Source organism: Mastigoproctus giganteus, chromosome 7 (genome assembly GCF_048544385.1).
Source record: "Mastigoproctus giganteus isolate SK-2022 chromosome 7, ASM4854438v1, whole genome shotgun sequence".
Lineage (NCBI taxonomy): Eukaryota > Metazoa > Arthropoda > Arachnida > Uropygi > Thelyphonidae > Mastigoproctus > Mastigoproctus giganteus.
Window position 1 is genome coordinate 31,849,078 of NC_143581.1, and position 23,784 is coordinate 31,872,861.

The 23,784-nt window shown below is 37.6% G+C and overlaps 1 protein-coding gene across 1 annotated transcript in view; it reads left to right on the forward strand.

The window, feature by feature from the left end:
• The first annotated feature begins 2,870 nt into the window (after positions 1–2,870).
• LOC150082791 (uncharacterized) overlaps positions 2,871–23,784 on the forward strand; it is a 30,383-nt gene continuing 9,469 nt past the window's right edge. The window contains exons 1-2 of the mRNA XM_090376820.1: positions 2,871–3,074; positions 17,955–18,404. Coding sequence (XP_090232946.1) covers positions 18,064–18,404 — 341 coding nt within the window. The 5' untranslated portion in view covers positions 2,871–3,074; positions 17,955–18,063. The remainder of the gene's footprint in view (positions 3,075–17,954; positions 18,405–23,784) is intronic.

Sequence of the window (23,784 nt, forward strand, 5' to 3'; positions counted from 1 at the left end):
ATATCAACAGCGTCTTTTCCACATTTCTATCAACGTGCCTACAGCTGTCTTAATGCTGCCTAGTTACCCACATTATCGTCATTCCAAGGGTGCTTTAACAGAATTATTTTACCCAAATGTCGCTATAGCCTTAAGATTGGTTTTAAAAAATCCCATTACAGTAGCATCGAATGAAAGAGCCAATTCCAAGCTAAAAATAGTTAAAAATTATTTAAGGTCGTCCATTTCCCAGGAAAGTCTAACTTAAATATCAATTATTTCCATCAAAAATGACGTAGCAAAAAAAATTGGTTATGACATCATTAATGACTTTGCAGCCAAAAGGGCTAGAAATATTTTGTAATTATCTAAAAATGTTTGTGTGCAATAATTGCTTTAATAATATGTAACTGTGTGTGATTATTGGTTCCTATTATTATTTATTCATGTTCCTATTTTTATGAGATGACTGTTAAACAATATTGTTGATTAATGCATTAAACATTATTCGTATTAAAAAAAAATGTTCAGTATAATATAAAATTATTTAATTATTTCTTAGTTACTGTAAAATTTGAAAAAATAAAAAATTAAAAAATCACTAAAACATCCACCAATTTTGCACAGAACCCTCAGGCCTGCAAGTAATTCTATAACAGGGCCCCACAAATTTTGGGGCCCGCAATGAGTGGTGCATCCTACTTCGCCATGGGATCCCCTATGCCGTGGACCCAGCTTTGCCTTCCTCTGTTTCCCCTCCTCTTTTACCCTAATTTTCTTTCATGCTTTGCTGTGGTTCGGACCACGACAGGTGCTCCTCTACTGACCTGACCCGGATTTCCGTGCCGTGGACTGATGTTGGAATGTCTTTTCCTGGTGAAAAGTGGCCAGATGAACAACACACCAACACCTTACCCGCACCAATACCCGCACTATCCACACCCGTATCTGGTCTTGGCAGATTTAGCTTCTTCAAACTTTTATATGGTTTTATGGGGACAGCTAGTACAGCTGACAGATATACACTATGTCCACTATAAACAAAACATTTTTAATTCGTGCACCTCTTCGCCCATAATGCATCGTAATAATTTACCTCTCCTCCATGCATTCATACTTTTTGAATGGCTACTAATCCTAGCGATTCAGTGGTGCTAGTGCGTTGATAACGCACATAAGAGTCTATTACGCAAACGCCGTGTGTTAATAAAAATTTAAATTAGTAAACTAATTTTTATGCTCAAATCTAAATTAAATTACTAAACTAAAATGTAAATAAATCAAATTATTATATTAGGGTTACCCGTAATTGTTTGCATAAACCCGTATTTGTGTCTGTAAATTGCGTGTGTTCTCTGGTCGATTTGCCTCTTTTGCTGGACGAAAAAACCCCCAATTTCTTTGGGGAGGGGGAAGAGAACCTTGCTATGTAGGCCTGAGACCGACTAACTCAGCCACGGAGTGAAAAAAGCCCATTAAAGTCGGTTTCAGGCAGGGGCGTATTCAGGGGTGGACAGAAGGGGTATGCCCACTTAACCAAAAATTTGAAATTAAAGAAAAGAATGCAGGAGGCGTTCTAAAAAAACAAACAAACTCAAAAGCCTGGTTACCATGCCCCTTTACAACGATACCTGGATACGCCACTGATCTCAGGCATAGATATCAAGGTTCCCCCCCCCCCCAGAAACTCGGGTTTTTCGTCAGAAAAACAGGCAAATCGACCAGAGAACACAGGCAATTCACAAACAATGCATTTGGGTAATTGAATTAATATTCTGGGTGACACTAGTGTGACATATTTTTATGGCCATGATCAAAACACAAAGACAAAGGATTTTTAGTTACACAAATCTGATTTTAAAAAAGCATACGTAATAAAAGGAAAATCACAAAGAGAAGAAATATTTAAATCGTTCTACATTACCGCTGAAAAAGGTATGGCAAGGAAGGTGAATGAAAATCCTAAACAAGGTTTTGGTCCGATAAACATCAGATGGTAGTGTCTAGGCGTTGACGTCTAGACACTACCATCTGATCATATAGATCTACAATCTATACCACAAAATTTAGCAAGACAGATGTAATCCACTCTAGGAGAATGCGAAGGTATTTCTTATCGGTAGTCTTATGCAGGTCAGTTTAAAGTCGCAGGAGTGCCCTTATTTTTGGAAGTGCCAGGGCAGGTAAGAAACGATCACATAGTTTCAGACGATTGTGTTTCAGGATAAGTGTGGGATTAGACCTCAGGATGGCTAAGGGTTGTGCCACTGACAGATACTAACGCGATACTTTTAAAGTAAAGAAATATGTGAATTCAAACGAGTTTTAGTGAAAAATGAATTCCTGCGGAGTATAAATTTGTCGCCCGAAGTCTCATACAGCTGCACCCATTGAACAAACAGAATTCCAGCTGAGCTGTAGTATGGTTCTTTACGCTATGTACAATTTCTTCTTCTTTTTTTTTTTTTTTAAAACTTTTACGTATATCTACCACTTTCCTTAAGAAAACTCAGGATAGATTCGTATGATTCTTTTGAAAAATTTTGATAAACCCATGTATCTTTCAATTTATTACGACTACAGCAGTAGATATAGGAATTTATTGCAAAAACCGTTTTGGAGGATTTAGAATTCCCAATTTTCCTTCATATAGTTTTAGAAGGATGTTGACGAGTCACGTCCGAATTTTACCTGATTAAAGTTCGACAAAGAAATAACTTAAAACTAAAATAGTAATAGGAATTGAAAAACAAAGTTCAACCATTTCAACTGAAGTGCCACCGTCGATAAATCTTTAGCTCTATCGGAGAGTTAAAATTGTGGCCACACGCTACGCATGGTTGTTGCCATAGTAACAGACATGATCAGTTGGATATAGCATGGAAACTAGCGTCACGTGTACAGCGAGTCCAAATGATTCGTGAAAAGCGAGATTTTCAGCAGTTACTTTTGACAATTCAACATTCTAACAGCAGACAGAAAGGAACAGCGTTCAAGGAGAGATGGAAAAGAACTTCAGGTTGTTCACACCGTAATACATCGGCAATTGTGAATTTGTTCGGGTTTCTGAAACCTGCTAGGCCTAACCGTTACAGGTAAGTCGTATTAATCGATAAATAACGGTATTACTCTTATATTTGGTCTTAGACCAGTAGCATAGCTACACTTTTTCGGGCCCGGAGTTTTCAAAGAACATGTTCGGGCCCCTACTTAATTAATGAAAATTGCAAAAACAGGAGACAGCCAAAGACGCTGGGCCCCTAAAGGGCCCGGGCCCGGAGGAAATTGCCTTGCCTGCCTATATTGTAGCTACGCCACTGTCTAAGACCATTTGGGATGCATTCGTTGAGCAAATCTGTAGTATCTCTGATGAACTATTTGGCTTCTTTGCAAATATATTTTAAAGAAATTAATTTTGGCTTTGAACCAACCAAAGTGATTTACTGTTTTTATGAAGCAGACTTGTGCTTCAATACGAAACCAGAAGCCAGATCAGTTAACTTGGTTTATGGCTTACTGACTCATCGACATTAAAGAAGTAGAAGAAATATTAGAAGTAGAGGAAGAAGAATGGTCAAATGTTAATGTTTTGAGCAGGGGTGGTGCTAGACCAGCTTACAGCAACTGGTGCCTTAGGCAAACCACGAAATCGCACCCGTGTTGAACAATGCCTTCTTATGCGGCGCCTAGGGTAGACTGCCTAAGGATGCCATATGGACGAGCCCCCCCCCCATGGTTATTAGTAGCTATGAAAATTAAGTAAATTATGAAAATTAAGCTTAATAATAATCCACAGCATGAAATGAACTGAGAGGATTTGCAAAAATTTTTCCTTGTTTTGTTTCGGTGGTTAACTATTTTCCGTTATCTTAAGTTTTTGAAAATTTGCTTCGATAATTGTCTTTGCTATCTACAATTTCAAACTTTAACACTTATTTTTAGAATATGAATTTTATTTTAAGAGTAAATAAAATGTTCCTTTCTTGATTTATTTAATACTATAAAAAATGTATTCTTATATTTTATACTATATTTTCAAAAAATATCCCGAAATAATAATATTTATTTAGATTTTATTATTTAAAACAAAAATAAACTTTACCGATATTGTTTAGAAGCATCATTTAGAATGTTTTTTTTGTTTTGTTTTGTTTTTTAACAGTTTACTAAGCAAAATTAATTTAGAAAAAAGTTGTAATTTGGTGTGGGTTACATATCTCACACACGTACGCTGTAAGAGTATACTGGTTCGCCACTTATTACTCATTTGGAGATGTTTGAATTCTAATCCCATCGATGACTAGAGGAATTTCTCAAGTCTTTTTCAGCCGAGGCTGTGGTTAGCCGGTCTCAGGCGGAGGGAGTAGAATTTCTCACCGTGAGGTAGTCCGGGTTTTTTAGCCACAACATGCAAATCTGTCTCTGAATACACACTTGTACAGACATAACACACGGCGTGATATGGGCTAAGGCGGTGATGTGCTTAAAACCTTCAACACCATCTCACACACCCGTACACTACTTTTCTGTCTTTTTTCCCCCGTAACTTTACGCTATGCTGACACAAGGATTGGTATTCCGTGTCGGTAGAGGTTCTTTCAAGTTTCTTGGAACCAGTTTTTACTTCAGCAACAACTTCATCGTCATATCTTAACTTTCGTCCAAGAATGACACCCTTCAGTGGAGTTAAAAAAAAAAAAAAAAAATCGGAAGTCCGACAGAGCACTATCCGCACTATGGGACAACAGTCCAAAACTAAATTATGGATCGAACTTTCTTTGAAAACTTGTGCGCAATCTTCCATTGTCATGCGAAAGAACGACATTTTCCACGTCTTTTCCGGTTGGGCTATCTGTAATTTGCGATTTGCTCTTTATCCATAATGTCCATCAAATTTCCCTCCTTCTGTGTCCTAGAAGACGGTGCCATCACGTTTTCCTTCCGATGAAACAGTTTAATTTTTTTATTGTGTGTGTGGTATCAGTAATCGACGGAAGTTCGGAACAAACCATAATGACATTTTTGAATAACCAAGACGGTTAATTATTGCTGAGCAGCAGTTTCCAGTAGGTAGCACGTGGATCCCGTCGAACCTTTGAATGGTGTTATCCACACATGTAAATTGTTACTGCCAAGACTGGGCAACCGTTGCATAGCTAATCATTAAGGTCATGTTTTCATTATTCTGATTTGCTCTCATTTGATCCAGTCGAATAGTGCTTCTGTTGATAGTACCATCCCTTTAGATATTTTTCAAGCGTTTTTTAATATTCCCACTGTTTTCTTCTTTGCCTTTCCTTTTTTACTTGTTTTCAAACTAGTGCACAGTCTAGCGCTTTCATGCAGGAGACCCGGTGTGAGGGACTTTTGACTTTTTTCAAGGTGATATATACTTTAGAATGTATAGTTAGTTCTTTTTTCCCCAATGTCCGCCACTTTTCATGTCCCAAAATACAGTAGTTATTACACTGGACTATGTTTCCCTGTCCAATATACAGGACCGTGCCCCATTGGACTTCCATCATTTTGATCCATTGAAGAGAGCTTCAATTCGTAGAAATTTTAGGAATAATGAAAAAATATTATGAAAAAATGGCTTTGAGAAACTAAAGAAACGAATACTTCCCTTTGTGTGCGTGTAAACAAGATATGTAAAAAAAAATAACTTTAAACACTTTGACATTCACTAATAGAAGCTACTCGCTGGCTGATGAGAAGTCAGTAAGCTTCGAAACAGCTGGGCTGACAACACCCCAGATTTTTAAATTCTTAGCGAATTCTGTTCAGCTGATGCTATACAGTTTAAAAAGATATTACCAGCTTAAGCAGAACCCTAATTTGTCTCTAAGTTGTACGCAAGACCAAGCCTTAGATATTGCTGAGTAGTCATAATTATAGTGGAAAGCATTTAAAAAGACGAAAATTGGTGTAATTTAATGATAAAGGATTGCGGAAGCTAATTCAACGGAGAAATCAAAATCAAAAAATCTGGGGCGAAATTATTCCCGTGATTGTGCATCAATCGTTTGGTGTACAATCACGAGAATCATTTTGCACTTTCGAAAATTCGCCGCCAAAAACTCGGAGCAGCATGTTCGGGAGGCAATCAGAGAGAGGGTAATACTCTTAATCCGATTATCAGTAGTGATCATTCATGTATTAAGAATTTGCAGATAAAGGAACCACTAAGTGGCAATGATCACAGTGTACTGATGTGGGATTTACTCAAAGAGGTAACTACCATCAGGGGTTAAGGAAAGGGTTTTTGCTTCCGTAAAGGTGACTACAGTGGGATCAACATGATGTTACCAACAGTAAATTCTAAGTGGGAAGCATTCAAGGAATTTATCGTGGAAGCTACTAAAAGTTTCATACCTATTAAGAAATATTGTTCAAGGTTTGGGCCTAAATAGTTATCAAATGAACTAATGAGACTCTTTGTTGTTATTTGGTTTTTAGGAGCATTAGGAACTAAGGCCATATTGCTCCGGGGATATGTGGTGGTCATTCTCTGACCTTTCCGCATCCTCCGTATTTGTGGTCACGGGCTCTAACCCCGGTCTAATCAAGAAGCGTGTGCTACCACTGCTGCTCCTGCCCACCTGGCTACGGAGGCGCCAATGAGACTCGTGGCAGAGAAGAAAAATGCATGGGATGCATATAAATTATCAGGCGACACAGAAGCCTATGGCAGATATAAGCTAGTCTGTAATCAAGTCACAAAGGAGATTAGACAAGCGAAGGCATATTACGAGAAATCTTTGGCAAAGGATGCTAAGAAAAACAGCAAGGATTTCTTTACTTATATAAACTCTAAAAGGAAGAGGATGAATCAGATTGGTCCACTTAATATCGATGGTTCGACTGTTGATAATCCTGCTCAGATAGCAAACAAACAGAATCAGTATTTTGCATCTGCATTCACACATGAGGAGTTATTAAGGAAGAAAAATGCCAGAAATTTATCAAATTGTAGCAGGTTGCTTAATGATTTTGTAATAACTGAGAGCAAAGTGGAGGAGAAATTGATGAAGCTAAACATAAGAGAGGCACCTGGGGTGGATGGGATCTATCCAGTTATATTAAAGGAGGCGGCAAAGGAACTAAGCAAACAACCCCTTAGTCATAATTATCAGAGCATCCTTGGACTCAGTGAAATCCCCACGGACTGGAGTTGTGAAAATGTATCCTGAATTCACAAAGGGAGATCGACGGGTGACACGAGTAATTACAGACCAGTTAGTTTAACTTCTGTTCCGGGTAAAATAATGGAGTCACTGGTTAACGATGCATTGTGGGATCATCTAGATAAGACTGCAGCAATAATTCAGACACAGCATGGGTTTGTTAAGGGAAAGTCTTGTCTGACATGTTTGATTGGATACTGTGATGTGGTTACAAAGGAACTGGATGCAAAAAATAATTTTGATATCATATACTTGGATGTCAGAAAGCTTTTGACACTGTTGCGCATGGAAGACTATCGTACAAATTGCAGCAGAATGGTACTAAGGGTAAGTTGCTACAATGAATAAAAGGGTGGCTGAGTGGGAGAAGACAAAGGTTGGTAATCAATGGACGCTGCTCTTCATGGACTAATGTTATTAGTGGAGTCCCCCAGGGTTCGGTGTTGGGTCCACTGTTGTTTTGTATATTTGCCAATGATATTGATGAAGGTATATCAGGCTTAGTGTCGACGTTTGCAGATGATACAAAGGTTGGCAGGGTTGTTAATGACAGTAATGGCAGTGTGCTACTGCAACAGGATCTAGAAAATTTGGGGCAGATGGGCTGAGAAGTGGCAACTGTAGTTTAACATTAACAAATTCAAAGTACTGTATATAGGTAGAAGTAACCCCAGAGGAACGTACCAACTGTGTGGTACTACACTTAAAATGGTAGAAAATGAAAAAGACCTGGGAGTAATTGTGCCGTCAGATATGAAGTTTTCTGAGCAATGCAGACAGGCTGCAAGAACAGGTCATGGAGTGTTGTCAACTGTGTACAGGTCTGGAGGCCTCATTTTAGGAAAGATGTAGATTTGCTTGAGCGTGTACAGAGAAGAGCAACAAGATTGGTGAGGGGAATGAAGGGATTCTCTTACCAAGAGAGGCTTAAGTTCTGCAAATTGCAGCTTCTGGAGACTAGGCACCTGCGAGGTGATCTGATTGAGGTGTATAAGGCCTTGACTGGGTTGAGCACGCCGAATTCTGATAGGATTCTTCCACTTGCTCAAATTATGAACCTAAGGGGGCCTAAATTCTAATCGAGCAAAGACAGTTGTAGAATAGATGTGCGAAAATTTGCCCTTAGCCAACGGGTGGTTAATTGCTGGATCAAACTTCCATCTGTCGTCGTGGAAGTTAATAGCTTAAATAAATTCAAGGAGGAACTGGACAAACGTTTAGAGGGAATGGTTGTATGAATTTTTTTTTTCTTTTTCTTTTTTTTTTTTTTTTGGCTGATGCTACATGAGCTCATAAGCTTACTTTCTTGCATCACATGCCTCTATTACTATTACTAATTTTTAATTTTCATTGAATTCCGAAGCCGATCGTATTGGCTCTAATAAATTCCTATTTTTGCTCAGGGATTTACCTGAGTTTCTTTTTAAATAGCTTACCGCTGAAGTTACTAAAATACTAGAAAAAAAAAAAAAAAAGCTAAAATTGGAAACAAAATTTTTTGACCACAGTGGTATAAGTAGCTCATCGCTTTCGGGGCTATTTGCTAGAGATCTGATTATTCTTAAGTTTTGTGCACGACTTAGCAGATGAAGACTTACTTCATTTTATTTTTAGATTTATTTTACTCTTCTAAACTGCATAAACAAAGTAAAGTCTCGGAGGTAAGTTATTTAAAGGAAGCTCAGCTGAATCCTTTAGCATATTTGTGATAATTTGTAACTAGAAGCTTTGCTATAATTCTCTAAATGTTCCTACTTTTGATAACTTTATTTCTTCCTTCTTTCTCCACTCACCCTTAGGGAGTTTGGCTTCGCCAGATTTTGGGGAGGCACGTTTCGAAAGAGCAGGAACCGTTGAATTTAAAATTTGATTAGAAGGTAAAATGAAATGTTCTGTCGGTCGTATTACCAAAAACCAAATGCAGTAGACAGGATTGGCTAAAGTAACTATCAAAAGATGGCTACTTTGGCCAACTCTTTTTTTTTTTTTTTTTTTTTTTTGTTGAGTCAAAAGATCCGAAGGCCGTTTGTTTCCGTTTGCAGTGAACTGAGAAAAGGGGCAACTCTGAATGAAATACTTGGAGCATTCTCAATATATCCAGAGCCATCTGAGTTGAAATTGGTTTAATTTTAATTTTGGAACTCTAAAGACTGTTATTCGAGCTGTTAACATAGCCACTAAGGTAGAACCAGTGCTGGAGTCCAAGACCCGCGGATAAATGCAAAATCGTAGGGAGAAAGAATGAGATAATTAGAGTAATTTCCACATTTAACCGAGTATCGAAAAGGCTCCTTCCCATAGAAAATTTCTGAATTTTCCGATTACAGGATCGATTTGCAGTACAGCAAAAATGCATGTTCTGGTTCAGCGGGAAAAAAATAGTACATGGATTTATTATGAAACCACGCATTTAAACAGAAAATATACATGTTATAGCAATACACTTGTTAGAAGAGATCAAAAGAGCAAAAATAATGACATGAAACAAAGGCTCGTACCGTATTTTTCTTCTGTTATTCTGAATCTATGCAATAGCTGAAAAGTATCATTCTAACTGTCTTGGGTTCATGCTGACTACCAACTGAAAAGTAGAACGGATTGTTCAGCTGTTTCGCAGGTCAGAATAACAGCAGAAGAATGCCATTATTCAAACTGTTATCTAGGTTTGAAGAAGATTGAATAACTACACCATATAACATCTCAGTTGGGTCATATTACAACTGATAGATCCGTACAGCTTTCTGATGACATGGCAAATTCCATCTAATCAGTTATCTGTGATACATCACAAGACTTTTAATACCTAGTAATAATGTAATTATTTGTCTAGTTCCTGTTTAAAAACAAAACACGCAGTTTTATAAATTTTTATCTGACATAAAAAAGACGTTATCATAATTTATTTGTAACAGATGAAGGATACTAGTTTCGTGGTATCATTTGTTTGCACTTTATGGAGTTTACACTATTATTAAATAATCAGTGATATACCACGTATCTTGACGGTCACGTCTCTACTTTTGAACAGAAAGAGTGAACAGGCTATATGATTAACAAGAAAATATAGCAGTGGGTACATTCCATTTTACTCTCGACTGTACTTTAGGTGGAATTATACCTCATCTGAAAAACATACTGCATCCAAAATATGTGCCTGATTTTGAATGAAATTACAGAACGAAGAACAAAAATAAGTTAGTGCCTGAAAGTGACGCATGCTTGGATATGATGGACATGGAAGTATTAAATTTTGGTTAATACAGTACATCATTCGAAAAGCCTCAACCAGAATCAAGTTTACTATATTAACCAAAATTTAATACGTTAGTTTTTAAATACCAAATTAAGTAATTGATGAGTCTGCGGAAATGACTAACTGATGCAGTAAATTAGGATATTAAAACACAACGATAACAGTTGAACCAGTAGTGTAATGGGTAAAAAAAAGTTTATTGTATGTTTTGATTACTTCGGGTATATGTAATCAAATCCAGATGTAGGAGGGTTTTATTATTTTTTTAAATGACTGTAATTTGATCTGTTTGACATAAACAGCGAACGAAGTGATATAAATGAGAAATGTAAATTTAAAAAAAAAAAGGATGTTACCTGAAAGGAATTAACTGATTAAATAAATTAACCAATAAACTTTAAACTGGAACTTTATTTTTGAGCTTTGGAACCAACTTCCATGGCATTCTGCGATCCACTTATAAAGTGACCAGGCTTCCCGGATTTCATTCGTTTGCCCCTCATTGCAAACTGTCCCGGATTGGACATGTAGCCTCTATATTTAATGGCAAACATAATGCAAATCATTTTCATTATGTTTGCCGGGAACCAATGGTACAAGGGAAAGTTTTTTTCGATGGTAAATAAGCTGTGGACGTCGACAAAAACACAGCTGACCGTAGAAACGATGAAAGCAATGCTACAAGTTAAGTGCAATTTTGCTAATTCTTGTGAAGAATTTTAGGAAGAAATAGCAAATAATGAAGAATTTTAAGAAACATTCACTCAGCGGAAAAATATATTTCATTTCTCTTGTTTTTAATGTTAAAAGAAGTACGTATTATTATTATTATTATTTCACAGGAAAAACCTAACATTTTTTCCCCAAACAAAAATAAAAATCGATTAAAGACATGACCCCTCTAATAAGTGTTTTTTTTTCCTTTCTAATTACAATTATTTTTCTCAGTTCACATCTTTCACGCAACCTTCTGTTCGTTACATAGCGCAACACGAGGGGTAGCGTATACTAAATTTCAGCCTTTCTGTAAAAAAAAAAAAAAAATATATATATATATATATATATATATATATATATATAATATAAAAGATTGTATTAATAAAAACAGATAAAACATCAGAAAGTTAAATAAACTGGATATGGCAAATGCACCGAAGCGCGCAAAGCAGCAGCAATGAATGCAAATGTAAATATATGTATATTATAATTAATATGACAGATAAAAGTAAAGATGGCAGTTCAAAACATCCAGAAAGCTGAAAAAAAAAAATTACATCAAAATGTCAAAAGAAAGTTACGACAGCCTACATCAAATAAAGGCGGGAAAAATTTTGCTAAATACATTACTCCGAAACGGGGAAGAAAAGAAAATATGAAATTAATAAATAATAGAATCTGATGTCAGCAAAGTGAATATTGATGCTAAATTAGGTATTTCATCGGGGGACTACACCTGACATAGCATCAAAGAACTGCGTTTCCATACTTGCCCATAGTTATGCAAGAGAAAATTTATAAATGTAAATAAATAAATAAATATAATAAAAAAAAAGAAAACAGAAAAGTATCTCTTACAAGGTATGGACAAGGTAGCTCCTACGCAGTATTATAATGAAAATACAATTAAGATAAAAAGGTGGATATTATAAAAAGGTAGAAGAATAAAAATATTATACCTGAAAATGGCGACACGAAAATACATGAGGTCAATACGATAGGTGCAAACAAAACAAATAAAACAGCTACTAATGTGACAAAAGCCACGAAAAAATAGATGACTAGTGACCTCTATAATCAGTTTTTAAGACAATATTTTGAGATACACAGAATAAAGTAAATTTTAGACAGACAAGAAGAAATGTGGCAAGAAGTGTACCAGACAGTGTTGGCAAGTATGGAAACGCAGTTCTTTGATGCTATGTCAGGTGTAGTCCCCCGATGAAATACCTGATTTAGCATCAATATTCACTTTGCTGACATCAGATTCTATTATTTATTAATTTCATATTTTCTTTTCTTGCCCGTTTCGGAGTGCTGTATTTAGCAAAATTTTCCCCGCTTTTATCTGATGTAGGCTGCCATAACTTTCTTTTGACATTTTTAATGTAAATTTTTTTTTTTTTTCAGCTTTCCGGATGTTTCGAACTGCCATCTTTACTTTTATCTGTCATATTAATTATAATATACATATATATATATTTTTTTTTTATTAAGAAGTTTGATATTTTATTTGCTACAATGAATAAAGGGATGGCTGAGTGGGAGACGACAAAAAGGAATCAATGGACACTGCTCTATTTGGACAAATGTTATTAGTGGAGTTCCCCAGGGTTCGGTGTTGGGCCCAATGTTGTTTTGTATATTTATCAATGATATTGATGAAGGTATATCAGGTTTAATGTCCAACGTTGCAGATGATAAAGAGGTTGGCAGGGTTTTTAACGACAGTAAAGACAGTATGCTACTCAACTGGATCTAGATAATTTGGGAAAATGGGCTGAGAAGTGGCAACTGAAGTTTAACACTGACAAATGCAAAGTACTGCATGTGGGTAGCAATAACCGAAGAGAAACGTACCAACTGGGTGGTACTACACTCAGGGAAGTCGAAAGTGAAAAAGACCTGGGGGGTAATTGTGCAGCCAAAAATGAAGTTCGCTGAGTAGTGCAGACTGGTTGCCAGGGCAGGTCATGGAGTCTTGTCAATGATACATAGGAATTTTGCTAGAAAGGACAGAGAGGTGATAATCCCGTTATACAAGGCAATGGTCAGGCCACACCTAGAGTACTGTGTACAGATCTGGAGGCCTCATTTTAGGAAGGATGTAGAGTTGCTAGTACGAGTACAAAGAAGGGCAACAAGATTGGTGGGGGGGAACAAAGGCGTGCTCTTACCCAGAAAGGCTTAAGTTCTGCAAATTGCAGCGCCTGCGAAGTGACCTGATTGAGGTGTATAAGGCCTTGAAAGAGTTGAGCAAGCCGAATGCTGATGGGATTCTATTCTTCCTCTTGCTCAGACTAAGAACCTAAGGGGTTTAAAATTGAGGAAAGATAGTTGTTGAATAGATGTGTGGAAATTTTAGCCAGCGGGTAGTTGATTGGTGGAACAGACTTCCATCTTTTTTTGTGGAAGTTGATTGCCTAAATAAATTTAAGGCTGAGCTGGACAGGCATTTGGAATGAATGGATGGGTGAAATGGGAGGTTTTTTTTTTTTCTTTGGCTGATGCTGCATAAGCTTGCTTTCTTGCATCATATGCTTCTACTAATGCTAATGCATTTAATTTTTATTTTATATGTGAATAATTTTTATATATAAAAAATTGTATATATATTGTTTCTAGGGGGGTTTAAAAATCCTTCACTCCCAAATGTCCCGCATTGGAAAGTCAAGGATCTGGTCACTTTACACTTGGATCAAAAATATCACAGACAACTCGATCACAGAATCGGGAAGTAAAACTGTTATGCATTGTGTTGTGGATCAAATCCAGACACCTGACGTCTGCACTTGATCACGTGTACTCGAAGTAATAAATAAATAAATATGTAAGCACAATACTAATTCTTACCTGTTATAACAAGCATTCTCAAATACCTTTGAACACAGTCGACTCTTTAAAAACATTTATTACCTAATTGAATCATCACAGGGCCTACTTTAAATATTATCCGACAGTAGGCCGGATTAGGTCAACTTGTTAATAACCTTTCTAGTAATTAAATAACATGGCGTAACATATTCATTCAACTGATGTTCATTTCTTTCTGCGCGTGAAGCACAGTGGTATCATCATTTCTCTACCCACACTGCGTAGAAAAGGGACGGGTTCGAATCCCGTCGATGAAGCAAAGAACTTTTATGGGCTTTTTTCACTCCGTGGCTGAGTTAGTCGGTCTCAGGCATAGACAGCAAGATTTTTCTCCCGGAATCCGGGGGTTTTTCGTCCAGCAAAACAGGCACATCGACCAGAGAACACACCCAATTTACAGACGCAATACACATGGGCAGTTGAAATTACATTTCCAGGTGACGCTAATAAAAAATAGTTTAATTTTTTAAGATTTTCATTTCTAATATTATGCAGAAAATGCACCAAAATTTTGCATAATAGTTTGCTTCACAAAATTGATTTTCGATATTCAGGTTAACACAATCGTTTTCAAATATTTTCCTGTTGCTGACTGCGTTCGGGTTTATCGGCACTTTCGATCACTGATAACCCACCGACTATAATTTGAAAACCGCTAGTTTAAAATAACTAAACTTTGATAGGTTTAAGTGAGTATGATGACCTCACTTTACTTTTTATGTTATTTAGGTCAGTGGGCGTACTTTCTGATAGAGAGAAAGAAACCTGTCTGAAACGATTAAAGGCACATATTATGGGTATTAAATATAACTTTCGATACTCAGATGCCTTTCTGTTTCTGACCTACATGAAATATAATGCCCAGTTCGATAAACGGTCTCCATGCCAGGCCGATAAGGATGATAATACTTTAAGCGCTAGTGAAAAAGTTTCTATATACTGATGAATAGGTACCTTACGCACTGAAACTAGGCATTATAACAGGCTTCATTAATCTGACGTCATTGTTTCAGACTCCGAAATCTCATGCTCATCTAAACAGGCCAATATTACCTCTTTACTATCTGATTTTTATTTTCGGAAAAAATCTTTTGATGTTAGTGATTATAGAGAATTATTTTTAATTGGATTTCATTCATTCTGGATATGGACAGTTGTGTTATGATCCATGCGATGAAAAAGTTATTCATCGCATGGATCATAACATGAATCATAATAATAATAGAAAATATAATTTTGCTTTATAGAGACTCTTAAACTGAAAGGAAATAATTTATACTGCTGATTCTCAATTTGCTCAAAAAAAGATCTAAAAAAAAAAAGAACTTAGAAAAACATGTCCCACATTAGAATTGGTCACCCCATATGGTAGTTAACTAAAGAACGGAATGCGAATTGCTTCCGTTCGACACAAAACTCTACTTCCATGCTCATCTTGAAGATGTGTCACCTTAAGTGACAGGCTAAACAACATCCATTGCACGTGAGGAATCCAAAAACGTCAATTAAATATGCATACAACTTATTCACCCTGTAACTTTGTACAGCTGAAATATGGGCATCTGCTGCTTTTCTACCATCGGAACCATTCAATCAGATGAATACTGGCTCTTCTCCGTTGGCTCACTTGGAAACATCAGTTAACGAGATCCTATCAGACGACTGCCATGGTAGAGGCCTTATTGTACATTCCGCTTAGATGTAAGTCTAATCTCCCGGCTGGCTTCATAACATCTCCAAATTTCTGGAATTAGTGCAACTGGGAGATTCCTGTCCCATCTGTTCGGAGAGTACCATCGCCACGCAACTACAACTGACTATATTTAGCTTATAGATTCCTGCTCACTCAGATGTTCCAAAAAAAAAAAAAAAAGTACAAAACTTTGAAGTTGATTATCACTGCTTTATCCAGGATCAGAACTACCGAAAGAAAAGTCTTTTGATGATATTGCGAATTATGCAGTATATCATCTGTAAATTTACCTTTACCTATTTCTTTGTGTATTATTTTAACTTCCTTTTACTAGTTGTGTCTTGTCCTAACGTCTAGTATCTCGAATCGATGTGGGTGAACTGACATCTGTTTAACGTAATTAATTATTTGCATATCTGTAACCCTGGTCTGTGGCCTTGAAAGGTTTTGCTTTGTAATAACTCAGAGATCTTAATAATAATAATAATAACTAGGGGGCTGCGCTCGCTTCTTTTAATAAAATAAAATACTTTTCAGAAACTTTCGACTCTGTGTGTGTCTCTTCCTTATCAATGAATATATAAATACGTTACTATATCTATATAATATCGGTGTAGATACACCATAGACAACTCTTAAAGAAAAACTACGATCGTAGTATGAAAAGCATCATTTCATCTGTATCTCATATTGTGCTCATCCTTCACAACGAGTTACCATGTATTACACTACCTCGAATAAGTAATAATTCACTAATAGAGAAGACCATTGTCACTTATTCTCTGTGGGCACCACCACCTAGACGGTAACGTTTCAAAGCTAGTTGGCTTTTCATCGGTGGGTGCTTTCACACTACGATCGTAGTTTTTCTTTAAGAGTTGTCCATGGTGTGTCTACACCGATGTTATATAGATATAGAATCTTAAACTCTTAAAATATTGCCTTCTTGCATTTAGTTTATTTATTTAAATATGTTACATATGGAAATCAAGAATGGTACTGCGTGGTCATGTTAGATGAACATAGCGCGTGACCACGCTTAAACAGAAATTTGTTTTACCACAGTAAAACAAGCTTCTATTAGTTAATTTTGTATTTGTTATTTATTACCACTTAACCCCCATTGGCTGAATAAATGTCATTAGGAGGAAAATTATTTTAATGTTTAAAAGGATAATAACAATAATAATAATAATAATAATAATAATTAAATCACTGATAAAAATCAGTATTCAACTTCTAATGTTACTGCTAAAATCGATACAATCGAAAATCCGTGTTTTCAAAAACTTTCAAAAAAAATTGCAGTGACTAACGGATTAGCAATGGTCTGATGAGAAGAGTTTTGTGCTGTATTTAGAAGGGTTTACGTGCTGTCCATTACAATATAGGAGGAAAGATAAAGAGAGAAAGAGATTTTGTACCATTCCAGGAAGATAGCGATGGAACGACGGAATGTTATTAATACCGTATTTATAAACAGCTAAGTACTCAGATAATGATCGATATTATAAATCACAAACAATACTTTGTAATCATTTCGATGTATGCGAGAACAACGTAATCAGATTAAAACCCGTGACATTATTTCTTTGGGATGAAACTTATTCTATAAACATAACGCATACACTTTCAGACTGTTCCAGACATTTTGATTGCGCTGTGGTACTGAAGCACATTTCCAATCAATACATCACGACGTTGCAGGAACGGTTTGTACTTGGCGTACAGTTCTGTGAAGAGTGTAAATAAATAAAACATGTGCAAGACGTGCTGTTTGAGAATGTCACGTGCTTTTCATTAGAATGATATAGCGCAGTGGTTCCCAGTCTTTTGTCACTCAAGAGTTAACAGATGCATATTCGCAGCCCACTCAAATAGTGATTGCCATTGAACTTAATGGAGATTTTCCTAGTTGGCAACCACTGATATATAGACAGCGTTTTGATGATCTTAACGCTTCTTTCTTTTCTTTATAAGCGGTTATAGACTATCTACTGCAACCCTCTATATCGTTAGAAACCACACTATATTGCCAAGACTCTATCCTCAAAAGCCGAACCTCAGCTGCAATCCCTTACGGATATGAAAACGTGGTGAAAATGTAAGGAATTTGAGAAGTTTGCTTCGACCGAAGTTTGTGAAAGTAACTGCTACACTTTAAGTTTAAATAACTCTGTACACTAATTTGAATATCAACTGATTCATAACTTTATTTAATCTATACAAAATAATTTCTCTTTCTATCTAGGTATCCAGAGCAGTGTCATGCGTTGGCTAGAGTAATGGATTTAAGTGCTGGAAGGTGAAATTTCCTCATCCGATTTCATCTACCGTTTCAGTTAGTTCGCCTGGTGATAATGGCCTACTTGGACGATGACCAACCTCGTCTAGCTCAACCCAGTTTTTTGGACTTAACCAAACAGAAATTAGTAACCGAGGAAGAAGTACAATCAGCACTATTCAAACTTTCCGAAATACGTTTACGACCAGAAAAATTTAAGGATGAAGAACTGCCGGCAATCGTGTCATGTGCGAGTACCTCAGCTTGCGGGAACCTGGAGAGGTATCCCTTTTTGGATCCCGTACCACCTTCTATGAGAGATGTAGAAATGCGTGAACTGAGTCAAGTGGACATCGACTGGAAAATGCTCACTTTAGCGAGACCCACGACGAAGCAAGAAGAGAAAGTGTTTACAAGGTAGGAAGCGAACCTATTTGTTATGTCCGTTATACCATGTTAACTCAACGTATTAACGTTGAGTTAACATGGTTTTTCATAAAAAAATTAATGTAAAGTAAGGTTGACACTAATTAACTAACAAAAGTAGTTTTTGACCTTGTATTTATTGTTCCGGTTTTCAATCTTTCCCGATTGGACTTGATGGGTTTCAGCATAGAATTCAGAAACTTTGTCATTTGTTAAGTGATTATTATGTGGGGTTTTAGCTTAGTAAGGGTAAACGGCAACTCTTTCTCCACAATAAAATTTTATTTAAAATAACTTATATTGCATTTTTTTATTACACGTAGTTTTTAATGGTTACCCCAAATATGAAAGGTTCTTGAAACCAATAAGTGCTGTAGCACTGGGAGTGGGTTACCGGTTGAGAAGTTGTATCCAGGGTTGAATTGAGGGAAATCATCCCTCACTCTGTATCCAATACTGATCGAATTACCAAACTTTCGGTTTTAGTTGTAATAGAGTTTTAGGAGCATTAGCGACTAAGGCCATATTGCTTCGTGTATACTGTCTGTAAATTGAGTGGGTTCTGTGGTCGATTTTCTGTTGCCTGGACGGAACACCCGAGTTTCCGGTTGAATAAACTATTCTAGCCTCGCTTGAGACCGAGTAACTGAGCCTTTCTAAAAAAGGACCATAAAAATTCCTCATGCCATCGACGGGACTCGAACTCAAGTCTTTTCCACCTGGTGTGTAGAGGACGGCGATTCTACCAAGTGTGCTACCCATGAGGGGCAGATTTGTAGAAACTATCTAATACATTAATGATGAAAACTTAAAACAGAAAATAGTTTACTGAATTTTATTTTTACTTTATTCTAGGATCGAGAAAGATAGGAATGACATTAAAGTCATGTTGCAAATGAGTAATAATTTTTTAAATGAAAGTTCATAAAATATTCATTTTATGTTGAATTTTTTATATTAAATTAAAATATTTATATTAAAATAGCTTTCGGAAATGCAAGTGAAATTGCAATTATTCTTACAAATGTAACTATTATTTTTTTTATAGAAGCGTTAAGCTGTAAATTATATCTTGTTTGGACAGACCAGCTGATCAATAGGGAATGAAACACCCAAGATTCCGGAAGTAAAATCGGCCTTTGTCTGCATGAAAATTAAGAAGTTATAATAATCCACATAGGATTCTTTTTTGGTTAATCTTCTAGCAGTAAACAGCAGTCAGTCATCAGAGCTCAACATTTTTACAGACGAATTCTAGCTAAGATATTGTCTACAGTTAAGGCACTATAGTAAGAAGTAAAACAATGGGCAGCTCAAAGTCATTCACTAGGTTTACCCACACTATACTCACACTAGTAAGGAGAGGGAAACCTAGTGAGTGACTTTGAGTCACCTGTTGTGCTTGGGGACGTCACAGAATTTACTATTGCTGTGGCAGTGACTATGTGCTCGAGCTTTGAGAGAGACAGGATTGTGGAGCCTCCTCTCGCCTCTTATAGGTAATACATCTCACACCGTTAAAAACAGCAGTGAATTCATTAACACCATTAAGGACATTTCAATCCCTGATAACTCTATCATGGCATCATTTGACGTGGTTTCTTTATTCACCTCGATTCCCGTCCAACAGGCCGTGCACTGCGCCAGAAGGCTCCTTGAGAGCGACTTAAGCCTCCAATCCAGGACGTCACTATCCACTGATGACATCTGTACCGCCCTCAACCTATGCCTCTCTAGCAGCATCTTCACCTTTGAAGACTCACTCTACAAACAAGTACATGGCACTGCTATGGGTGCCCCTGTCAGTTCCGTAGTAGCTAACATCGCCATGGAAGATCTGGAGAAGCAGATACACCAGAACCCACCTACACCTATTACAACGTGGTGTAGATACGTCGACGATATTTTTACCATAATACCACGTGGTTCTGAAACGGTACTACTAGAATACCTCAACTCTCTATCCAATTTCATTAAGTTTACCGTAGAATCAGAGGTGGACGGTTCGCTCCCGTTTCTGGACGTGCTAGTGCATCGCGTAGGCCCACATCTAGAGACCTCAGTATACCGCAAACCCATGTGGTGCGGTCAATTCACCAACTACGGGTCCGGCCACGCTCCAAGCCATCTCAATAGCACTGCCCGCACCCTGTTCTCCAGGGCCTGGAGCCATTCCAGCACCGACACAATTAGACGTAACGAGATCTCCCGTGTGAAGGCGGACCTAACCAGATGCGGTTATCCATCCCATGTACTAAACAGATGCTTGTTACAGGCACAAGAACTTACTTCCAACCCAAGACCTCCGAAGCAAGTCGGCATATCATCCGCCTACATTCCGTACTATCCAGGAGTGTCAGGACGTATCTCGAAGATCCTGAGAAGTTACAACATCAAATGTGTGCAATTACCAGGTAGGAACCTACGTTCACTTGTCTCCAGTGTGAAGACCCCTGTCACACCTGTCTTACGCAGCAATGTAGTGTACCGTATCACCTGTAGGGCCTGTAACAGTTGCTACGTAGGTGAGACATCGAGACGTCTCCAGGATCGCCTCACGGAACACGACAGAGCAATCCGGCTTGCCGAAACTGACCAGTCCGCGCTTGCAGAACATTTTTGGGCTACCAACCACGATCTTGACCCCAAGCGCGACTTTGAGATAGTGGACCACGCGCGACACTTTCGCCACCGCCTATGGCTAGAGTCACTAAACATAATAAACAACCCTAAGGCATTAAATCGCCAGAAAGGCATGCGTATACATCCAATCCTGGAGACAACCGTTTTATTGATGGATGATCATTGGCGCAAGGCAGCACACGTCCGTGCTACAACAATGACGAATGAGTAACGTGCCACACTTTGCTTGTAATGTATTCAAATTTGTCAGTTGATAAAGGGACACGAGTTCCGAAAGCTACTGAACTGAAATTGTACTTATATTTCATTTTATACTGGGTATACAATAAATATCTATTCGTTAGACAGGATTGTATTAAAAATGTCTTTAGAAAGATAATTTTCAGTCGCGAGCTGTCACTTCAGCCTGAACAGTATTGAGTATTATATTTATGAATTATTAAGTATACAGTTGTGATTTAAAACAAACTCAAAATTGAGATAATTTTGAACCATTTCCAATTTCCATTTTCAATTCTTCCGTATCTTGATTATGATTTTGAGTAACTGCTGTATATTATGAATACATTTCTCAAACTCAATTTCACTTGGAAAGGCTGCCATGTATTAAATAACGGAAGAAAATCTCATGAAAGGCATGGCGAAGAAGCGATAAGTTACCTTTCGTCTTGGTGTAATACTTAGAAGGAGCTACAAATTTTCTGCTCATTAAAATTACTTGGGAGTACAGCAACCTAATTAAAAAAGTGACAAATAAAGCTAGACGGAGAAGCGTGACATATTTATGTGTGTGTGTGTTAAGCCCTATTTTCGAACAGCTGTCAAAAATGAATGACATCTTATCAGGATGCAGTCTCCAAGAAAGATAGGGTTCGCATCTTTTCAACTGTTCATCGACAACGAATAGATCCATCAGCAAACTGTAAAAGAAATTCATAATCGTGAATTGAATTAGAAATTTTCGCAATTTTACATAATTTTTATTTCCAAAAGAATTGCTTCATCAGATAATATTTTAATGAACATCACTCCAAGAAATTCACCATCGATATACACTGTGCTGCCACTTTATTAGGTACACCTACCTAGTAGCATGTTGAGCCTCCTTTAGCCTTCAAAACAGCCTAAATTCGTCTAAGCATGGATTGAACAAGATGCTGAAAACGTTGTGCAGGAATGGAGTACCATGCAGACATGAGAGTGTCACGCAGTTCCTTGAGATTAGACGGAGGTGTAGGCCTGCAGCAAACAGCTCATCCCAAAGATGTTCAATAGGATTGAGATCAGTAGACTGAGCGGGCCACTGCAGCAAAGAAAAGTCATTGTCATGTTCCTGGAACCATTCCACCATAGTGATTCGGGCTTTGTGCACAGGCGCATTATCCTGCTGGAAGTAACCATCTGACTGAGACTAAACTGTCAACATGAACGGATACACTTGGTCAGCAACGATGTTTACGTATGATGTGGCATTCAGACGTGAATCTATGGGTATCAATGGACCCACGTGCGCCAAGAACACATTCCCCACACCATAACACTGCCCCCACCACCTTGCACAGTAGTCGTCAGACATGACAGGTCCATGAATTCATGTTGTTTTCGCCAAATTATGAGCCTTCCATCAACGTGATGCACCAGGAACTTCGACTAGTCAAACCAAGAAACTCTTTTCCAATCCTCGATAGTCCAGTGCAGGTGTTGCTGTGCCCACAGGAGGCGTGCTCTCTTGTTCTTCATTGATAACAAAGGTACGCGATGTGGCCGTCGGCTGTTGTAGCCCATTCGCGACAAAGTGCGAGTAGTGGTCCGTTTTGTTCTGCGCACCAAGGTTATATTCTGACGTGATGTGCGACTTTGTGGCGGTCTGTTTGCTTGCACAATTCTAGCCATCCTCTTCTGATCTCTCTCATCAACAAGCGATTTTCTTCCATAGGAGTGCCGTTGAGAGGATGTTTTCTGTTCGTTGCACCATTCTCGATACACCCTTGAAACTGTGGCGCGTGAAAAGTTTAGGAGAACTGCCGTTTCAGAGATGCTTTGTCCAGCACGTCTTGCACTTACTATCATGCCACGTTCGAAGTCCGTTAGACCACTCCTTTTCCCCATTCTTGCTACGGTTTGTACGTTTAACTGATACTAGAAAGGTTGTTCTGCTACATTTATATCCACAACTGTGGTTATGTAACTTTCAACGTTGTGGGACAAACCATTTGTGTGCACAGCAGGGGTGTACCTAATAAAGTGGCAGCACAGTGTAGTCATATGAAAAAAAAAAAAAAAAAATGTAGTCGCATCATGTCACGAAGAGAACGATTTGTCCAGAATAAGCACTGAGGCAACTAAAGTGAAGTACAGTATCAGTATTCCGTATTCGTTGCTAATTTCTTGCGTTCTGTGGATTGCTTAATTAAATAAATCTGTTTTCAGGATTTTTCATCTCGCAAATAAAAAAGGAACACGTCGTAACCAGCCATGACCGTCTGGCTTGACCACAGTAAAAAAATTCACAAAAGTTGCTCTTCGGATCTCTCCTGGGTTAGATTCCAATTGAGAGACTGAAGCGAATCCGATTCGTTTTTACACGATGTAGATTTGGAGTTGAACTCTGAATATTTGCTATCCACTTGAATCATTGCTGTGATTGGTTTAGGAGGCATCAGGAGGATTAAAAATGTCTCTTTAAAGTTAAAAATTCTTTTATAATACCAGTAGTTAATCTATATCA